The sequence below is a fragment of the Marmota flaviventris genome, chromosome 6 (genome assembly GCF_047511675.1).
Source record: "Marmota flaviventris isolate mMarFla1 chromosome 6, mMarFla1.hap1, whole genome shotgun sequence".
NCBI classification, from domain to species: Eukaryota; Metazoa; Chordata; class Mammalia; order Rodentia; family Sciuridae; genus Marmota; species Marmota flaviventris.
Genome location: NC_092503.1, coordinates 125,013,641 through 125,033,307, shown reverse-complemented (window position 1 = coordinate 125,033,307; position 19,667 = coordinate 125,013,641). Strand labels below are relative to the sequence as shown.

Below are 19,667 nucleotides of genomic sequence, written 5' to 3'. Positions count from 1 at the left end.
AGTTCCTTCTTCCCTGGAGAACCAATCCTTCTGGGAGCAAAGGGAGTGACTCTGGAGAGACAAGAAAAGAACTGAGTGCCAGAAACCCCAGTTAGTCAGCTTCCACCCCTGGAAAAGGATCTATAGGAAATCGACTTGAGCTCCCCTACAGCACTCCCATTGTACTGTGATCCCTCCCATTCTACTGTGATCCCGTCTTCTCTTGACCAGTACCCGCAGAGGAAAGGTGAAGCCCAGGAGGAGTGGAGTCTGGAGGCGGTGGCTTCTATTCAGCCCGGGATGATGACTAGGCCAGCCCTCCAGGTGTCACCCCAGGACGCTTGTCTACTCGGTGCAGGTTCCCGTTGCAAGATGATGCTTTTCTTCTGACTGAAGCTCAAGCTGCACACCAGTATGGAGCTTGTGGTGCCAAAGGGCTTTGGAACCGCTGCTTTAGTCCTCATAGCAGTAACCCTAGCAGTAGAGGCGCTCGCCTGTGTGCTTCCTCTGGTGGACCATGAGGTGCCATTGATGGTTGAAATTTCCCCCATGAACCCAGCATTTCTAAGGCCCTTCCCTGGTGTGGATGCCAGTGATTGACCAGAGTGTGTCTGAGAGGAAAAGCACTGGTCTCACTGCACTCATTGCACCTGTAGAGGCTGCTCCCCCTTGTATACCCTCAGGTGCGTGAGTACACACAGTGGGTGCAGCGGAATGGCCGCTCACGGATGTGGACGTGCTGGTGCCTGGCCAGGTCAACGCGGTGGCTGAAGCTACAGTTACACTGCAGGCCCAGGAAGGAGTTGGTGATGCGTCAGGTCCGAACTCCATCTCATAGGCTGATAGCACTGCGCGCCTTGGAAGGGCTTCCCTGCACTGTGACATCACCGGTGGCAGTTGAAGTTGGAGCGGTAGTTGAAGGTCTTGCCGCTCTGAGGGCTCTGATAAGGTTTGAGCGGGGGAGCGGGGAAGGGATTGCCTGGGACAGTTGGGGGCCACACAAGGAATCAGCTCCTTACCCTCTGAGGCGCTCTAGCACGCCTTATTAGGATGCTTCCGGGAGGCCTCAAGCCCCTTGGGCATGGGTGTGGAAAGGTCCCTAGCTTCCCTTGGCGGGGTTGAGGTTTCAGTTATGTCACCTGCTGGGAGAAAGCAGACGCCAGGGTTAGAGATGGGTGAGAAGGGCCTGGAGTGCATATCAGATTTGTGCCCTAATGTCTTAGCTACCATCAACCCATTGGCAAGTTAATCAGTATCTTTAGCCTTTTTCCCTGATCTATAAAAGAAAAGAAAAAAGGACATTCTAGGTCTGTTAGGATGACCAAGTAGCTGCTAACAAATATTTGCTGAATGGAATGCCTGAAAAGTAGAAGGATACACACATTCAAGATTCTCACCAGAAACTCATACAATGCAAAAACAAAATAAATTGAGGTTATTTTCCCCCTTGGTTTCATAATTATCTTCAGGGGTGGGGGTAACAGGGACTGCAGAATGGCTGAGTGAAGCACTTAACAAATACTTCTACCAAAGCTATAAAGATTTGTCAAGAACAACTATGCAAGGACCTGGAAATTGTCCAGAGGCATCCCACAAACTAGGAAGCATTCATTCCAGAATATTTCTAGAACCTCAGCAAGAACAGTGAGAAGCTACAACATTTTAACCTGAAGTTTCTCCCATTGCCCATCTATCCAACTCTCTGTCCTCAAAGTTCTGCCAGAAAAGGACAGGCCGTGAAGATCAGCAATAAAAGGGCTGACTTTAATTGGAACAGAACCAAGAAAATTCCAAGCCCAAGGAATTGTCAAAAACAATAGTGTCCCAGCACTTTGGGAGCCTGAGACAGGAGGATAACAAGCTCAAAGCCAGCCTCATCAATTTAGTGAGGCCCTAAGCAACTCAGTGAGACCCTGTCTGTAAATAAAATACAAAATAGGGCTGGGGATGTGGCTTAGTGGCGGAGTGCCTCTAAGTTCAATCCCCAGTATCCCCCCTCCCCCTCCCCCCAAAAAAACTATAGCTATCTCTGTAGTGAACAATCAGGAAATGTCCTGCATGTCCGCTAGTCAGAAACCAACACACTGAAGAGCAACAAACCTTCAGTCTAAGCAGATGTAACAGGAAGATGTGGAGAATAAGGTGTCCAATGTAGGTCTGGATAAGATTCCACATATCCTTCATGATCTAAAAGGCTATGCTCCTGTGAAAGGCTATATACACTACCCAGCTACTCAACTTAGGCTGAACATGAGGTCCAACAAACACAGAAAGTAAGAGCCTAGACAAACTTGCAAAATGATGGAACTTTGAATGCATTCTCTATGTCACACCGATCCATCAATAAAGGGTAGAAGACTCACTAGCTCAAGGTGTTTAAGCACAGCCTCTAACTAATAAACAGTTTTGACCCATGAATAACCTCTAAGAAGGTTAAAAACGAAAACAAGAATTTAAAAATTCTGTGGCCAATACTGAAGGTTAAAGAGACCCCACAAAATTAGTCCAGGCAAGTTTCTGAACAAATAAACAGCAGCACCAACCATTGTTGGAGGAAATCAGAATTCAGATTTGCTACTTTATCTAAAATGTCTAGAAAGTAACAAAAAATTATGAGAAAGGCAAAGAAGTAAAAAAAAAAAATGTGACCCATAGACAAGAAAATAACAACAGAAACTGCCTCTGAGGGTGCCCAAAATGTTAGCTATAAAAGTCAAAGGCCTCAAAAAAAAATATAAGTACATGTTAAAAAGTAAAGGTAGAAGAATTAAAATATGATGACAAAGACTTATAGAAAATATAAACAAGGAAATAAATCATCACAAAAGAAGCAAATAGAAGTTCTGGAATTGAAAAGTATAGCTGCAATGAAAAATTCACTAGAAGAGCTCTACAGCAAAGAAAAAGAAAGGATAAGCATATATTAAGACAGATCAATAGAAATTATCCAACTGGCACAGTAAGGAAATGAAAAATTAACAAGGCCTCAAATATTAAGGTGGGACACCATCAACACATAACAGGCAGATTAGCAAAAGAGAAAGAGAAAAATATTTGAAGAATAATGGCTACAAATGCAAATGTTTGATGAAAAATGAATTTATGCATTCAAGAAGCTCAGTGAACTCCACTAGGATAAGCACAAATGAAACCCAAATCTAGTCAGGCACCGTGTAATACACCAGTAATCCCAGCACTTGGGAGGCTGAGGCAGGAGGACTGCAGTTCCAGATCAGCCTGAGCAATTCAGTGAAACCTTGTCTCAAAATAAAAGTTAAAAAGAGTTTGGGGATGTAGCTCACTGGTAGAGCACCCTTTGGGTACAATTTCCAGTACAAAAGACATAAAAAGTAAATTCATCAGGATTAAAAATTATAGACATATAAAGCATATACAAACATAACTAGAGACTTCCAAAATACATGAAGAAAAACTTGATAAAATAGAAGGGAAAACAAACAATTCAACATTTGGCAAGTTCAACATCCCCCTATCAATACTGGATAAAATAGGGCTGGGGTTGTGGCTCAGGGGTAGAGTGTTTGCCTAGCATGCATGAGTCACTTGGTTTGATCCTCAGCACCACATAAAATAAAGATATTGTGTCCACCTATAACTAAAAAATAAATTTTAAAAAATACTGGATAAAACAATAAGATGAAAAAACAACAAGGATTTATAATAACACTTGACCTCACTGACAAAAAACACTCCATAAAAGAGCATTATATATATTTTTCTCAAGGGCACTTAGAGCTATAACTAAAACTTTTACTAGAAAACATAAGAGGAAAAATTTCAGGACTTAGTTTGGGCAAAGATTTCTCAGATTTGACACTAAAAGCAAGAAATGAAAAAAGAAATTGATAAGTTTGATCTTCATTCAATTTAAAATCTTTCCCCAAAACATTGAAAAATGACAAGGTAAGCTACAGACTGGAGTAAATGTCTACAAATTATATGTTGGATAATTTTTATTCAAAATATGAAGAACCTCTTACAACTTACTAACAAATGACCCAATTATAAAATGGGCCAAAGATTTGAATAGACACTTCCTTAAAGAAAATATGCAAATGGCTAAAAAGCACACAGAAAAATGCTCAGCATCATTAGTCACTAGGAAAATGAAAACTAAAACCGCAATGAGAAATTAGAGATTTCTAAATAAAACTAAAGCCATCAAGCCACTTAACATGTGCTGGCAAGGATGTGGAGAAACTGGATCCTCACACATTACTGGAAAAAAATATAAAATGATGCAGCTACTTTGGAAACAGTTTGGCAGTATCTTAAAAGGTATTACTCTACTTTTTAAGAAGTGCCAAGAAAAGACAAATTCATACAGACAGACAGTAAAATAGTAACTGCCTGAGGCCTTGGGTAAAAAATGAAGAGTAAATGCAAATGATCAAAAGATCTTTTGAGCATGATGAAAACACTTTAACATTAGATTGTTCTGATGATTTGCAACTCTTTTAAGTTTACTAAAAATCACTGAATTGTTTACTTGAAATGGGTGAGTTTCATGATATATAGGTTATATACTGCAACAAAATTATTTGTTATAGTTTAAATATGAGGTGTCCCCCAAAAGCTCCTGTTAATGCAGGAATATTTGATGGTGAAATGATTCAATTATGAGAGCTCCTAGTTTGAATGAACTGACTGGGTGGTATCTGGAGCCAGGGTGTGTATAGCTAGAGGAGGTGGGTCCCTGGAAGAGTGCTCTGTAGGGTAAATCTTCCCTATTGCACCCCCTCCTTGCCACCGCCCCACACACACACACACAGCCTGCTTACAGATGACACCATGAGCTGAACTCCTCTGGGCATATGCTGTCTCTCCTTGGGCTCAGAACAGTGAGCTTCAAATAAAATTTTCCTCCTCTAAGTTGTTCTTGTAGGTGTTTCGATCACATTAACAAAAAGCTAACTAAAACACTATTTTTAAAAATTATTTCTAAGGTCCATTTTCCTTCTAACATTTCATGACTTCAGGCAGTAAAATGTATTTACAGGACACAAGTTGTCTAGATGGTGTTTTTGGATGGGTGGATTGGCCTGCGATATGGAATGGTAAGGAGATGTCAGCTAATGATTCAGACAACCACATATAATCCAGGAATTGACGGATGTGCACATAAACATTAAAAACTGATGCAATTTTTCCAGATCATCACAGATAAAAGCAGTGATGAAGTATCTAAAGCCAGAACCTAATGCGGATTGTTTGCTCTCATACAAAGTAGGAGATAAATTCAATTCGAACTTGGAAGAAAGATTTTTCATGGCACACTCTTCCCTACAAGTTACACCACAGTCAGCTGTAGCTCATGTTTAATAAGGGCAGAAGTAATACAGCTTCAAAGATGAAAGCTCAGCTTCAAGAGTCAGACTCTCAACTCTACCACTAACTAGTTCTGTGATCTCCAGAAAGAATTGTATCTCTTTTACCCCTCCTTGTCCTACCTGAAAAATAGGATTAAGATGATAATATCTAACTCATAAACTTACAAAATAGTTCTAAATTTATGAATTAATATGCTTAAGAACAATTCTTCACAGATAGTAAATACTATATAATCTTGGCTGTTACTTTGATTCTAAACCATGTTGAGATATGACATGCTGATAAGATACGCTGAAAAAGGCCTTGGGCCAATTTGATGTTTCCTTTAAAAGCATGATGGGTTTTGAATTCCTCTAAACCTATGAGCTCTGGGAGTCCCAAACAAAAATGAGGCAGAAACATATAACTATACACAGTTATTCGTATAACTATAACATGCGTAAATAATGACCAAATGAACAGATCTCTTTAGTAGGCAAGCAGGCAATGTCTGTGACTGTGAATAGTTTTTGACTGTTTCAAAATAAGGTATCATCTAGTGTATGACCTCCTCTTCCTTAGCATGAGGCACAGACACATGCATGAAAGGATTCATGCACACACAAGTACCTTATAAGAGGATAATCTACATATTTACCATTCATTCATTAGGATCTCAGTTGTGTGTAGCAAATGAACCTGCCATGCTACTGCCAGTGACCAATGGGAGGCCAACAAGTGCCAAAAATACCAAGGAAACCTACTGCTATCCAGAAGCCACATCACCACATGACCTGCCAATGACAACACCAGATCATTCTGGTTCCATTGTCTCACAATAGAAGGAACTTTTCCCCAAACTTCTGCCAACTCTTACTAAATGAACTCATGTGGGCTTTAAAACACCAAGGTGTCAAAAAAAAAAAAATACTGAGTTTAGAATATAATGATTATATACACTTTTTTTAAAAACTGGTCTTACTAGACACTGGATTTAAAGAGCCTCAGAAGTTGACTGTGGTTCCAGTCCTCCTCCTGTCATTCTCAAATTCTCATTTTTAAAGACATTTTTGGCTGCATAAAAAAAAAAGATGCTATCACTAGACATATGTTAATTTTTAAAAGTCTGAGGACCACAAAATATAAAGACAACTTGTATTTGGTTAAGTGGGATTATGGATGTTTTAATTAAATTTTCCCCTTTTTTTTTTATTTTGCAAGTTTTCTACAATGAACAAGCATCACATTTGTAATCAGAAAAAGAATTTAAGTTGATAGAGCTCAGTAGTTTAGAATCAAAGTAACAGCCAACATTTTATAGTGTTTATTATCTGTGAGCTCAGTGGTAGATCCCTTGTCTAGTATGGGTTCAGTTTGGTTTTGTTCTTTTGCTCAATGTGAAAAGTCCACTGATCACAGGCTTGGGTGCTGTGGCAAGGTCAAGTTGCTCTAAAATTTTTTAAATGCTTTCTTTTCCCATTACAAATTGGTAACAAACAATTCACAGAATAGCACTAGTCACAGACCACACTTTGAGAAGCACTACTCTAGTCAGGAATGTGGTGTATGCCCATAATCCCAGAGACTTGGGAGGCTGAAGCAGGAGGATTGCAAGTTCAAGAACAGTCTTGGCAACTTGGTGAGGCCTTGTCTCAAAATAAAAATATAAAAGAGCTGGGGATGTAGTTAAGTGGCAAAAGGTGCCTGGGTTCAATCCCCAGTACCACAAAAAAAAAAAAAACTATTTAGACTACTCATTTGATATGAAGTATATTCAGCGTTCTATATTTAAAGGATGATTTTCCTATATGGACCCATTTTATCAGTCACAAGGAAACCTCCAGGGGAACAGAGGTTTTCTCTTGTTTATCTATGAATGCTCCATCTCAAAGTATGTGTAATGGGCTGACTGGTGATGAAAGGATTATGGAGGAAGTTTCAGACTGGAAGTAAAAGAAAATATAATGGAAAACAATGGGATCCCTCTATTATAACCTTGATGTCAATATCAGAAAGATAATCCTAAGCTGGCAAATGAAGGATCTGATTGAAGTTGTTATGATTCCTAACTTTCTTGATTTTAGCCTCAACCTCCTCACAGCATGTGTTCAAAGTCATGCCCTATGGAGAGTAAAATATCTGAAGATTGCCTGACCCAGAACTCTCCATTTCCCCAAGTAGAATCATCCCATGCCTGTTTATTTTACATGGCCCATTAGTGTTGGGCTGGATTTCCTATCATATCCCATGAGACTATTCATAAACAAAAAAAATATTTTTGTAATAAAAATACAATGGAGAAAATGTATGCATCCATGAATAGAGATATTTCATGGCTAAAATGGTAATGCAAGAAAGAAGAAATAATACTGATAAGGAGTAAGAACATAAAAGAGAGAGAGGAAGGTTTGGAAAGAGGAGAGTGAGGCAAAAAGAATAAACAGGATTAGTGCTACAAAAAGAGAAATATGAGAGAAGACTGCTGTTTTTATAACAGCTGGGGAACAACATGTTTATGCTAATGAATTTGATTTGTAGACTCTGATCTGAGTGACAAAGCCTACTAAGTCTCCCACTAAAGGAATCCATTATAATGGTCCTGATGTGGCTTTTTGAATATCTAACAAATTCAAGAATATTGCTTCTTTTAAGGAGTCTAGGTTTCTAGAAAAAAAAAGTTATATGAAACTTATTTTTAAGTACCAGTATATCCTCAGTTTCCAGAAAGTTCTTTGAGAGTAATAATGACAAAAATATCATCAGACCACTTCAATATCAATTATCCTTGCTAACCTTGCTTTTGAGGATGAAGAGCCAGTGGAAATACTCTAATTGAGTAGTGCTAAAAATCTATGTACAACTAATGAAGAATTCTAAAATAGAATCTCAATCACAGAAGTCAGATTTCTGCAGTTCTTCCACATGACATCCTTGTAGAGGGTCCTCTGTGCTGAAATCAGACACCCCCACCCTTCCTAGGAAAACCTCACTGCCACCTTCTCAAATGTCAGCAGCCCCTGGTATAGGAGGAAAATCCAAGCGTGAAAACTGTGAGATTGAAAGACAAAAAGGAACATGTAGGTTTGTAAGATAAAAAGACAGAGAGGAGGGTGGCAGGAGGAGCAGGAAAATGCAGAGAGAGGGACCTAGAGAGAAGAGACCAAATATGATGAGCAGGAATAAAATGTCTAGCGCTGTTTAATAGAACCAGAGCACCTAAAGTCATTAGGGCCTTTGAGAAGAAAAGTGAGCTCATCTCATCCAATCCCATTATTTTGGAGATGGGGAAACAAAGGCCTAGAGTGGATAAAGTGTGCTCAGAGTCACATAGCTACCAAGAGGCACATCATGAATTAGAACTCAAGTCTTCTTTGGCCCAGCCATTGTGTTCCTGTTGCCTCCACTTGTTGAATGAACAATGAATGAACCATACCCACCTAGTTTCATCATGAGACTTTGGTCAAGGCTATAAATTTCTGGGACACTATGAAAGAGAAAACTTCATTTCATGGAGTTCATTCCTTAAAAGAAGAAAAAGTCAACAAATAAATGACTTAACATTACATCTCAAAGCCCTAGAAAAAGAACAAATCAACACCAAAATTAGTAGAAGACAGGAAATAATTAAAATCAAAGCTGAAATCAATGAAGTTGAAATTTAAAAAAAAAAACTGAAAATATTAACAGGACAAAAGTTGGTTCCTTGAAAAAATAAATTGACAGACTCTTACCATGCTAATGAAGAGAAGGAGAGCGAAAACTCAAATTACTAACATATGTGATGAAAAAGGAAATATCACAACAGACACCACAGAAAAACAGAAGATAATTAGGAATCATTTGGAAAACTTGTACTCCAATAAAATAGAAATATGGAAGGCATCAACAAATTTCTAGAGTCATATAATTTGCCCAGATTGAATCAGAATGATATACACAATTTAAACAGATCAATTTCTAGTGACAAAATAGAAAGCGCCATCAAAAATTTACCAAGTAAATCCCAGGACTGGATGGATAACACAGTCGAGTTCTACAAGACCTTTAAAGAAGAACTAATACCAATACTCTTCAATTTATTTCAGGAAGTAGAAAAAGAGGGAACACTTCCAAACTCATTCTATGAGGCCAATATCACCCTGATTCCAAAACCAGGCAAAGACACATCAAAAAAAGAAAACTTCAGACCAATATCTCTAGAGAATATAGATGCAAAAATTCTCAATAAAATTCTGGCAAATAGAATACAAAAACATATCAAAAAAATCATGCACCACAATCAAAGTGGGATCCATCCCAGGGATGTAAGGTTGGTTGAACATACAGAAATCAATAAATGTAATTCATCACATCAATAAACTTAAGAATCATATGAACTCAATAGATGCAGAAAAAGCATTTGACAAAATTCAGCACCCCTTCATGTTCAAAACACTAGAAAAACTAGGGATAATAGGAACATATCTCAACATCATAAAGCCTATCTATGCTAAGCCTCAGGCCAGCATCATTCTAAATGGTGAAAAATTAAAGGTGTTCCCTCTAAAAACTGGAACAAGAGAGGGATGCCCTCTTTTACCACTTCTATTTAACATAGTTCTTGAAACACTGGCCAGAGCATATGGCTGATGAAAGAAATTAAAGGGATACACATAGAAAAAAAGAACTCAAATTGGCACTATTTGCTGATGATATGATTCTATACCTAGAAGACCCTAAAAGACCCAGAAAACTTCTAGAACTAGTAATGCAGCAGGATATAAAATCAACATCCATAAATCAAAGGTATTTCTGTATATCAGGGACAAATCCTCAGAGAGGGAAACAAGGAAAACTACCCCATTTATAATAGCCTCAAAAAAATAAAATACTAGGGATCAACTTAATGAAAAAGGTGAAAGATCTATATAATGAAAATTACAGAACCCTAAAGAAGTCAAAAAATACATGGAAAGATGGAAAGATCTACCTTGCTCTTGGATAGGCAGAATTAATATTATCAAAATGACCATACTTACAAAAGCAATAAACAGATTTAATGCAATTCCAATCAAAATCCCAATGACATTCCTCATAGAAATAGAAAAAGCAGTCATGAAATTCATCTCAAAAAATAAGAGACCCAGAATAGATAAAACAATCCTTAGCGGGAAGAGTAAAGCAGGGGCATCACTATATCAGACATTAAACTATGCTACAGAGCAATAATAATAATAACTGCATGGTATTGGCACCAAAACAGACTGGTAGACCATATAATTATATTAGACAAAAGTGCCAAAAACATGCATTGGAGAAAAGACAGCCTTTCAACAAATGGTGCTGGAAAACCTGGAAATCCATATGCAACAAAATAAAATTAAACCCTTATCTCTCATCAAAAATCAACTCAAAATGGATCATGGACTTGGGAATAAAACCAGAGACCCTGCGTCTAATAGAAGAAAATGTAGGCCCTAATCTCCATGTGGGAAATGGGATGGATTCAAACTAAAAAGTTTCTTATCAGCAAAAGAAACAACCTGTGAGGTGAATAGAGAGCCTACTTCTTGGGAGCAAATCTTTACCCCTCATACACCAGATAGAGCACGAATCTCTAGGGTATATAAAGAACTCAAAAAAGCAAAGCACCACCACCACCCCCAAAAAAAACCAATTCAATAAGTGGGCCAAGGACCTAAACAGACACTTCTCAACTTCTCAGAAGAGGGTATATAATCAATCAACAAATATATGGAAAAATGTTCATCATCACTAGCAATAAGAGAAATGCAAATCAAAACCACTCTAAAATTTCATCTCACTCCAGTCAGAATGGCAGCTATTATGAAGACAAACAATAAGTGCTGGCGAGGATGTGGGGAAAAGGTACACTCATACACAGCTGGTGGGACTGCAAAATGGTGCAGCCAATATGGAAAGCAGTATGTATATTCCTTGGAAAACTGGGAATGGAACCACCATTTGACCCAGCTATCCCTCTCCTCAGGCTATACCCAAAGGTACACTACAGGGACACAGCCACATCAATGTTTATAGCACCGTTACCACCTTTCTTGCTTAAGGACAATCCCTTCACCATCTTCTCTCACTCCCTAAGTCAATCAAAACACAGCAACAACTATTCATAATGGCAAGATCTGCAAATAATCCAAATGTTCCCAGTAGGAGGATGGGTTTTATAAATATGGTATGTGATGACTAATTTGGGTGATCAACTTGACTGGTCTGAGAGGCACCTAAAAAAAAATAGTAAAGCACACTTCTGGGTATGTCTATGAGTTGTTTCCAGAGAAGATTTATGTTGGTCAGCCATCAGAGTGGGGAAGACCTGCATGGAACATGGGCAATGCCATCCAATAGGCTGGAGATCAGATGGAACAACAGCAGAAGGGGGAAGCAAGAGCATGCCCACTTCAGACTCTTCTTAAGTGGGTATGGGATTTTGTTTGCTCCTGGCATCACATCAGACTTCAGATTCGTTGGGACTTAAATTCAAACTTGTACCACCAGAGGGTTGCCAGGCCTTTAGCCTTGAACCAGGGCTGCATCATTGGTCCTTCTTATTTTGAGTTCCCAGCTTCGTGGACTGAGAAGCTATTGTTTCTCTTGCTCTCCAGCCTGTCCATGGCCATTGTGGGACCATTCAGTCTTTGATGGTGTAGGTCAATCTAATAAATCTCTTATAATACATCATTTGATGAAGATCACTCAGTAATAAAAAGAAATGAACTACTGATACATGAAACAACCTGGAAGAATCACAGAAGCATACCAAGTAAAGTAGTCACAGAAGAGCACTTAATATATGAGTCCTTTATATGAAGTTCTAGGAAACGCAAACCATAGTGAAAGAAAGCAGATCAGGGATGTAGCTCAGTGGCAGAGCTCTTGCCTAGACTTTGTACAGTCTTTGGTTCAATCCCCAGCACAGAAAAAAAAGAAAAAGCAGATCAGTGGTTTCTAAGATTAAAGCCCCTTTCAGAAGTGGGGTAGGAGGGGCTGAGGCTGGGGCTCAGGCTCAGTGTTAGCACACTTGCCTGGCAATGTGTGAGGCACTGGGTTCAATTCTCAGCACCGCATATAAATAAGATAAAGATCTACCAACAACTAAAAAATATATTTTTTTAAAAAAAAAGAAGGGACATAGGAATAAGAACAACATTTGGAGGTGATAAAAAAAATTTATGTACATGTTTTACAGCAGTGTTTTCACAAAATATACATCAAAACTCATTGGATTGTACTTTTAAATAGGGCATTTATTGGTTGTAATTTGTGCTCTGATAGTTTACTTAAACTTATTAAAACACCAAAATATATATCAACCATAATAATCTATTTTATACGGTATTTTTAAATGTTATCTAAAAGAAGAAATATTGGCCATCTTAATTTACAAGCACTTAAAAATACAGTTATGAGCAAAATAGTCCTTGTACCTGCTCTGCCAGAGTTTATATCCTAGTGGAGGGGAGAATGAAATAAAACAATAAATATAATGAATGCCTTGAACTAGCAGGATTCCAAAGAGTGAGATTTCCAACAGAAAAAAAAATGCATCCTCATTGTATGGGCAAACCCACTAGCTGCAATATTGGGCAGATAACTCAGATAATAAAAAGTCCTCTGGTCACTTTTGGTCCCAAGAGTGGCCTTAAGTAAATAAAATTACCAAAATCCTATAGCAATATTTTGGACTTCCATTTCCCAACTAGTGCCCACCTACAGAGGAACTGGGAGAAGAGGTCACTCTATGTTCCTCCCCTACTTACCACAATGCCTTTACCTCTCCCAGACTTGGAAGTGGAAGTCAGGGCAGGGAATAAGTTAATGGGCATAAAGGATCTTACTAACTGTAGTGTCCTATAATTTAATGGGTTTTCTCTCATTGTAATATTTATTGCTAATTCCCTTTGGGCTTGGCAATACCCTAAGCTAACACTTTTCCTTAGGAAACATACACAGGGTCCACATGTACCTCCCAATATCCACAAGCATTTCTCACCTGCAGATCCTTCCTGCCTTGACTTTTCTGCTTGATTTCTTCTTATCCCCTCCTAAGCCAGGATTGAGCCTCCACTCCTATTTGAGATGTATTCTAAAAAGTAAGAAGGGGACAGTCCTTGACAAGTAAAGGGGAAAATTATTCCAGGAAGAAAAACAGATAGTACATGTTTAGTATGAGTTTAGCGTGTTTAAGGAAAAGAGGGGATGCCTAGTGATTTAATAGTAATCAAGACATAAAACGGCAAGTCTGATCAAATACCCAAGAGCTTAAACAGGTATGCTTGGTAAGCCTGGTCCTTTGACCTCAGGCAAGCATAGAATTTTAGATATTCTTGGTGCTGAAAGCTATATATACAGTGCAACATTAACAAAATAGAAAAAAATGAGCAAATATTTTATTGGAATGAGAATGTTTAGTGTTTCCTGACTTTGTAAAGTTGTCAGGAAACATTTACACTGAACATGGATGATAGAAGTATTCAGAAGCACAACTCTTGCTGAAGAGTTTTCCTATGTCCTACTATGTGTCAAGAGTTTTGCATACATCATCTCCAATCCTCCCAGCAACTTTGCATTAAGGCAGGCATTATACTAAGATTACAAATGGGGTACTATGGTTTCAGTATGTTCTCCGCAAAAGCATGTATTGTAAACTTAATCCTCAATGCAACCATGTTGGGAAGTGGGGTTTAATAAGAGATGATGGGTCATGAGGATTGTGACTTTATGAATGGATTAATGTTATTACTGCAGAAGTGAGTGAGAAGAGTGGGTTGTTACAAAATGAATTTGGACCCCTCTTGCTCTCTCATGTTCATCTCTTGCCCTTTTTGCTTTCCATCATGAAATGCCAGAGAGTAAAGGCCCTCACCAGATAGCCAGCCTCTGCTTCACCATTGCTGAACCCAAGTAGAAACTGTGTTCCAAAAAGGAAAGACCTGCTCTATCACATGGTCCTGATTTTTTCAGGATATGAGATATCAGAACAAAAATCTAACCACTGGGTGTAACAATGCAGAGGTCGTTTGCAACTATTAATAAATGTAGTTTCAGTATGGAAGCCTTGCTGGAGACAATGTAAAAGAGAATGAGACCAGATAAATACAGTGAAGGGGATGAAAGGTAGGTGAGAGCATCAAGGAGGGTGGCAGGCAAAAGCTGAAGACATAAGTCACAGCTGTACTCAAAACTGAGAATGATTGCAACAAATCTACATCTCTAGCAGGTCAGCATTGTTCTCCATGGTTTATAGATGATGAGCCTGAAAATCACTGAAGATAAGTGGCCAGTTTAAAGTCACTTTGTCAGAGAACGAAAAAAACTAGTTAAAACTTAAAAGGAAGTTATGCTGCCTCTGGCCTCAACACCCTGCCAGAGACATAGTACCCTGAAGGGACTTTCTCTGCAGAATTTCCCCTTCCTGACCCTGGGGGACTTCTCTCTGGACACCTCCATGAAAGCACTAATGATGAGAGTAGGATGCAGATTCCCCAGAGCTCTGGCATCTCTTCTAAATAACAGGTAAAGCTGAGTCCCCTGTTTCCCCCCTAGTGAGAACTCATCAACATCCTCCTCTTGCTCCAAATTCTATATTCCTTAGGAATTTTGTCACCACTACCACCAGCTAATGCTGATTGGCTGCCACCACAAATCCTTGCCCTGTCTGTACCCCACCACAGGGCTCTGCACTAACAGACATCACCACCTCTGCCCCGGGTCCACATTTCACAGAGTTAGGTGCCTTCTTTCCAGATTTTCTATACGTTCCTCTGTTCACAGGCAAGATGACACCCATCTCCTGTCTCCTTCCTGAGGTGCCTAGCTGTCACCTCAGGCACTCATTTCAAAAATCTACAGAATCATACAAGTGGGTCTTTTGTTAATCTTTCATTTTCATTTCAAACCCAGGCATAAGAGACCAAAGTATAATCTGAAAACTCAAGGTCTAAATATTGGGGCCAGAGTTTAGACATGAAGGTAAGTTGTTATTACATTGCCGTGGGGGAAAAATGGTTTTGCAGCTGAGAGACATATTCTAGAAAGCCAAGTGAGCTTTACAGGTAAGTTATACAATGTATTTTACAATTTGCATTCTGAGTACATAAGAAGAATGATGGTGTGTATGTGTAAGCATTTGTGTGTACACAAGTGTTAAGAGCTTTGTATTTGGGAATTTGTGCATACATATAATAAGGATGTTATCTGTGCAATTTTATGAGTGTGTGCCTGTGTTCATCGTGTGAAATATTTGGAGAGGAGCAGTTTAGGACTTACCTAACTAAACTAGTGTGTGGCTATGTAATCAAAATTCTAACGAATTTGACTTTTTGTAACTCAACATTTCTAGCCACCTTTGACTCGGAAACCTGAAAAGTAACATCCTATACTTCACCCATTCCCAGTATGATCCAGTTCTGTAAACTATCTAAAAATAGAGTTCACACCTTTGCATAATTTTAAAAAAAGGCAAAGACCTTGGTGTTAGTCAGATCATAGTCAAAATCCTATTTTACATTTATAAACAATGTGACCTTGGATAAGTTATTTAATTTTGATTACCTTCCTATCTTCTATAAAATAAGACTGTGGTCTATTTTTCAAATAAACGAAAAGTAGAGTTAATATATAAAAGGAAAATGGAATTTTAATATCAGTTCTGTAACCATATAATGAGGTAATCCTTTAAAAAGTTGTTTCTTGGTTGGAGGGTGTAATTCAGTATTAAAATATGTGCTTCACAAGTCTGAGGCCCCAAAACAAAGAAATTTCTTTCCTGATTTGTAAAATAATAATACTCATTAACATTTGATAAATCCTAATATGTGCCAGGCACTATATTAAGTATTTTTTTTTATTTAACTTATTTCACCCACTACTTTTTTTCAATAAGAAAATGGGGGTGGAGGAGAGCGGGGAGGTACAGAGGTTAAATAACATGTCCAAGGTTATTCAGCTAGGAAACAGCAGAATCAAGACTTAAAACCAGGCAATCTAGCTCCTGAGCCCTTGTTTTTACTCACAACATTAATATTTGTTCTGTATAATGAGCCTAAAATGAGAGGACCATATAAGCAAGATGTTTTGTTGGGGAAAATGAATTCTTTTCCTAAAAAATAAGACGATTATGATTTTTAAATTATAAGCAGTGAATGTGATATTTTATTAAGTTATCTAGGACTTGGGATGTAGCTCAGTGGCGGCATATGTGAAGGCCTGAAGTCAATTCCCAGTAGCACCACCAAAAATTTTTTTCAAATTTATTTAAATCATAATATGTGCCAGGAAACCTGCAGTAGAAAGATTTCTTTGGAAATTTCATTAATCATGATCATTTCTGCACCATTAGGATATTTAATTCGACATCATTCTCAAGGATCAAAATGCCCTTGAGAGGACATCCCTTTGTTCCCCACATTCCCTTTCCATTACTTTGAGAAATGCTTGATAATAAAGCTTCAGGATAGGACAGAAACCTAAAAGGTCATCTAGTTCAAACTCCTGAATTTACAGGTGATAAAATTGAAGCAGAGGGATATGAAGTGACTTCCCCATATCAAATAATCATCCAGAGGAAGCTATGGTAGGTAGGACTAAGGTCTCCCAATTTCTGGTCTACCAAAAAGTGTTCTTTCCTCCACAGACTGAACCTTGGTTTCAAGGCTAACATGCAGGTTCTGCGGCAAGAGGGGCAGGGACACTGTAAAGCAGACTTTATTAAAAACACTTGTCAGCAGAATCATGGGTTGTGTTAAAAAGTAGACTGATGAACTGGGGACACAGTTCATGCACAAGGCCCTGGGTTCCATCCCCAGCACCACCAGAAATAAAGTAAACTGAGGACAAGAACATTTTAAAGTTTATTTCAACAGCTATTCATGATTAAAGCAGCTCCAGTCCAGAAGTAGTTCAGTAAAGTCAAAAGAGGCAACACAAGAGGGAGAGTTTAATAGGGCAAACAGAGAAGTAAATCTGTCCTATTGTAAAGAGCCTAGGTATATAAATCTGCTCTCTGGTTCTAAGTAATTGGATTTGAGTTCTCTTTTTCTTTAGGTATTTACAAGAAATAGCTTAATGAAGTCTCATTTGTGTTCACAAGTCAAACAAGACTTTGAGATCTAACAGCCTTTGTCTGCTGTTAGGAGGTGGCCCCAGCTCCATAAACGTGAAGTACCTAAAACAAGGAAGGTGATAATTCTGATCTATAAATTCTTAGTTCGGGCAAGCATGGGATAGCGTCCTAATTTTTAGGGATTATACAATTACCAGGAAAGAGGGAAAGGGAGGCTCAGGATGAAATCTGTCTTCACAAATGTGAAGGGCTTTGATGTAGAAGGAAGATCAGATTTCTTCCTTGGTCCTTGGGAGTGCAACCAGAACTAGGGAGGCAGCTGAAAATACCACTGAGTTGGAAATCAGACAGGACTGAGTACAAGTCACCCAAGGCCACTGACTCAATATAACCCTAGGACAACTTAATGAGCATTTCTGAGCCCACATTTGTACATTCATAAAATAGACGTTTTAGCTCCCCCAGAGGATGCTGTAAATATATAAAACAAGGAATGCTGGCACGTGGCAACTAAACTAAGGGTTCAGGTCTGTAAATGGGACTACCATCCATAAAGTATTATAGGTACTATTGTGTGCTTTCAGCTCTTCCCCAGTCCCACATCCCGGGTTTTCCTTTACTTGTAAAGTAGTGTCATCCTTTATTCCGTCCTTCCAAATATTCTTGGAGTTTTCCTTTTAGGCCAACCGCAGCACAGAGGAGCGCTTCCTCCTGCTGGGATTCTCTGATTGGCCCTCCCTGCAGCCAGTCCTGTTCGCCCTTGTGCTCCTCTGCTACCTGCTCACTCTAACTGGCAACTGTGCGCTAGTGCTGCTGGTCATGCGCGACCCGCGTCTGCACACGCCCATGTACTACTTCCTTTGCCACCTGGCCCTGGTAGATGCCGGCTTCACCACCAGCGTGGTACCCCCACTGCTGACCAACCTGCGGGGATCCGCGCTCAGGCTGCCCCGCGGCGGCTGCATGGCGCAGCTGTGCGCGTCGCTGGCCCTGGGATCTTCTGAGTGCGTCCTGCTGGCGGTGATGGCGCTGGACCGCGCGGCCGCCGTGTGCCACCCGCTGCGCTACGCGGGTCTCGCCTCGCCTCGCCTCTGCCGCGCGCTGGCCGGCACCTCCTGGCTCGGCGGTCTCACCAACTCCGCTGCCCAAACCGCGCTCTTGGCCGCGAGGCCGCTCTGCGCGCCCCTCCAGCTGGACCACTTCATCTGCGAGCTCCCCGCGCTGCTCAAGCTGGCCTGCAGCGGCGGCAGAGACACCATCGAGCGCCAGATGTTTGCCGCCCGCGTGGTTATACTGCTGGTGCCATCCATCGTCATCCTGGCCTCCTATGGCGCTGTGGTCCACGCCATATGGAGCATGCGGTCCAGCGGAGGCCGGAGGAAAGCTGTGGGTACATGTGGCTCCCACCTGACAGCCGTCTGTCTGTTCTATGGTTCTGCTATCTATACCTACCTGCAGCCCACGCACAGCTACAACCAGGGGCGGGGCAAATTCGTGTCGCTCTTCTACACTGTGGTCACCCCTGCCCTCAACCCGCTCATCTACACTCTCCGGAATAAGGAAGTGAAGGAGGCAGCCAGGAGGCTCCTGGGGAGTCTGGGGAGAACTCAAGCCAGGCACTGAGTGGCTTTGGAAGGGGAAAAAGGTTTAGCCCAGAACCTACAGATGGAAATGCCCAGTAGACAGTCGCTTTGGTCTTGAGGCAGTTCATTTTATGAGAATTTTCAAGATTTGTCCTTAGGGAGACTAAGGCTGGGAGGAGGTTGCGTTGTTTCATCAGATAAGAGTCAAATTCTTCAGAGAAAATGCCTGTATCATATATATTCATATCCAACACACACACACACACACACACACACACACACGGAAACCCTCCCCCCACTCAGGCTTTCTCCTACACCAATGAAGAAAGAAACCATGATGGCGGGCATGGGGCTTCCTCATCCTTAGAAGATAGTCAGAATTTCACATGCAGTTAAGATGATGAGCAACACAGTGTTTTCTGGCAGTCTGATGGAAGACTATGGAAGATTCTGTGGGCTTTGCCATCAGGTATCTCTCAAGTTAACAAGGAAAGCACAGGCCCTACCCATCCAGAAAAAGGAACCATGGTCTCTCTTCTTGGGAAACCAGCTCAACCTAATGCAGATCTAGTCAGGTGGCCAGTACCCACCACAGCAGCTCAGGTGGCCAGTACCCACATGGCTCATAGGCTATGAGGAATAGCCATAAATTGAGGGAATTATGCTGAATGAATTCAGGTTAAACGCATAGAAAC

At 40.1% G+C, this 19,667-nt stretch overlaps 1 protein-coding gene across 1 annotated transcript; it reads left to right on the top strand.

Annotated features, from left to right (window-relative positions):
• The first annotated feature begins 393 nt into the window (after nt 1-393).
• Nucleotides 394-19,012, top strand: LOC114080521 (putative olfactory receptor 2I1). Its single transcript, XM_027922141.2, is given in 4 exon segments — nt 394-501; nt 663-890; nt 18,021-18,063; nt 18,066-19,012. Coding segments are annotated over 4 exon segments (1,326 nt in total).
• Nucleotides 19,013-19,667: the final 655 nt, after the last annotated feature.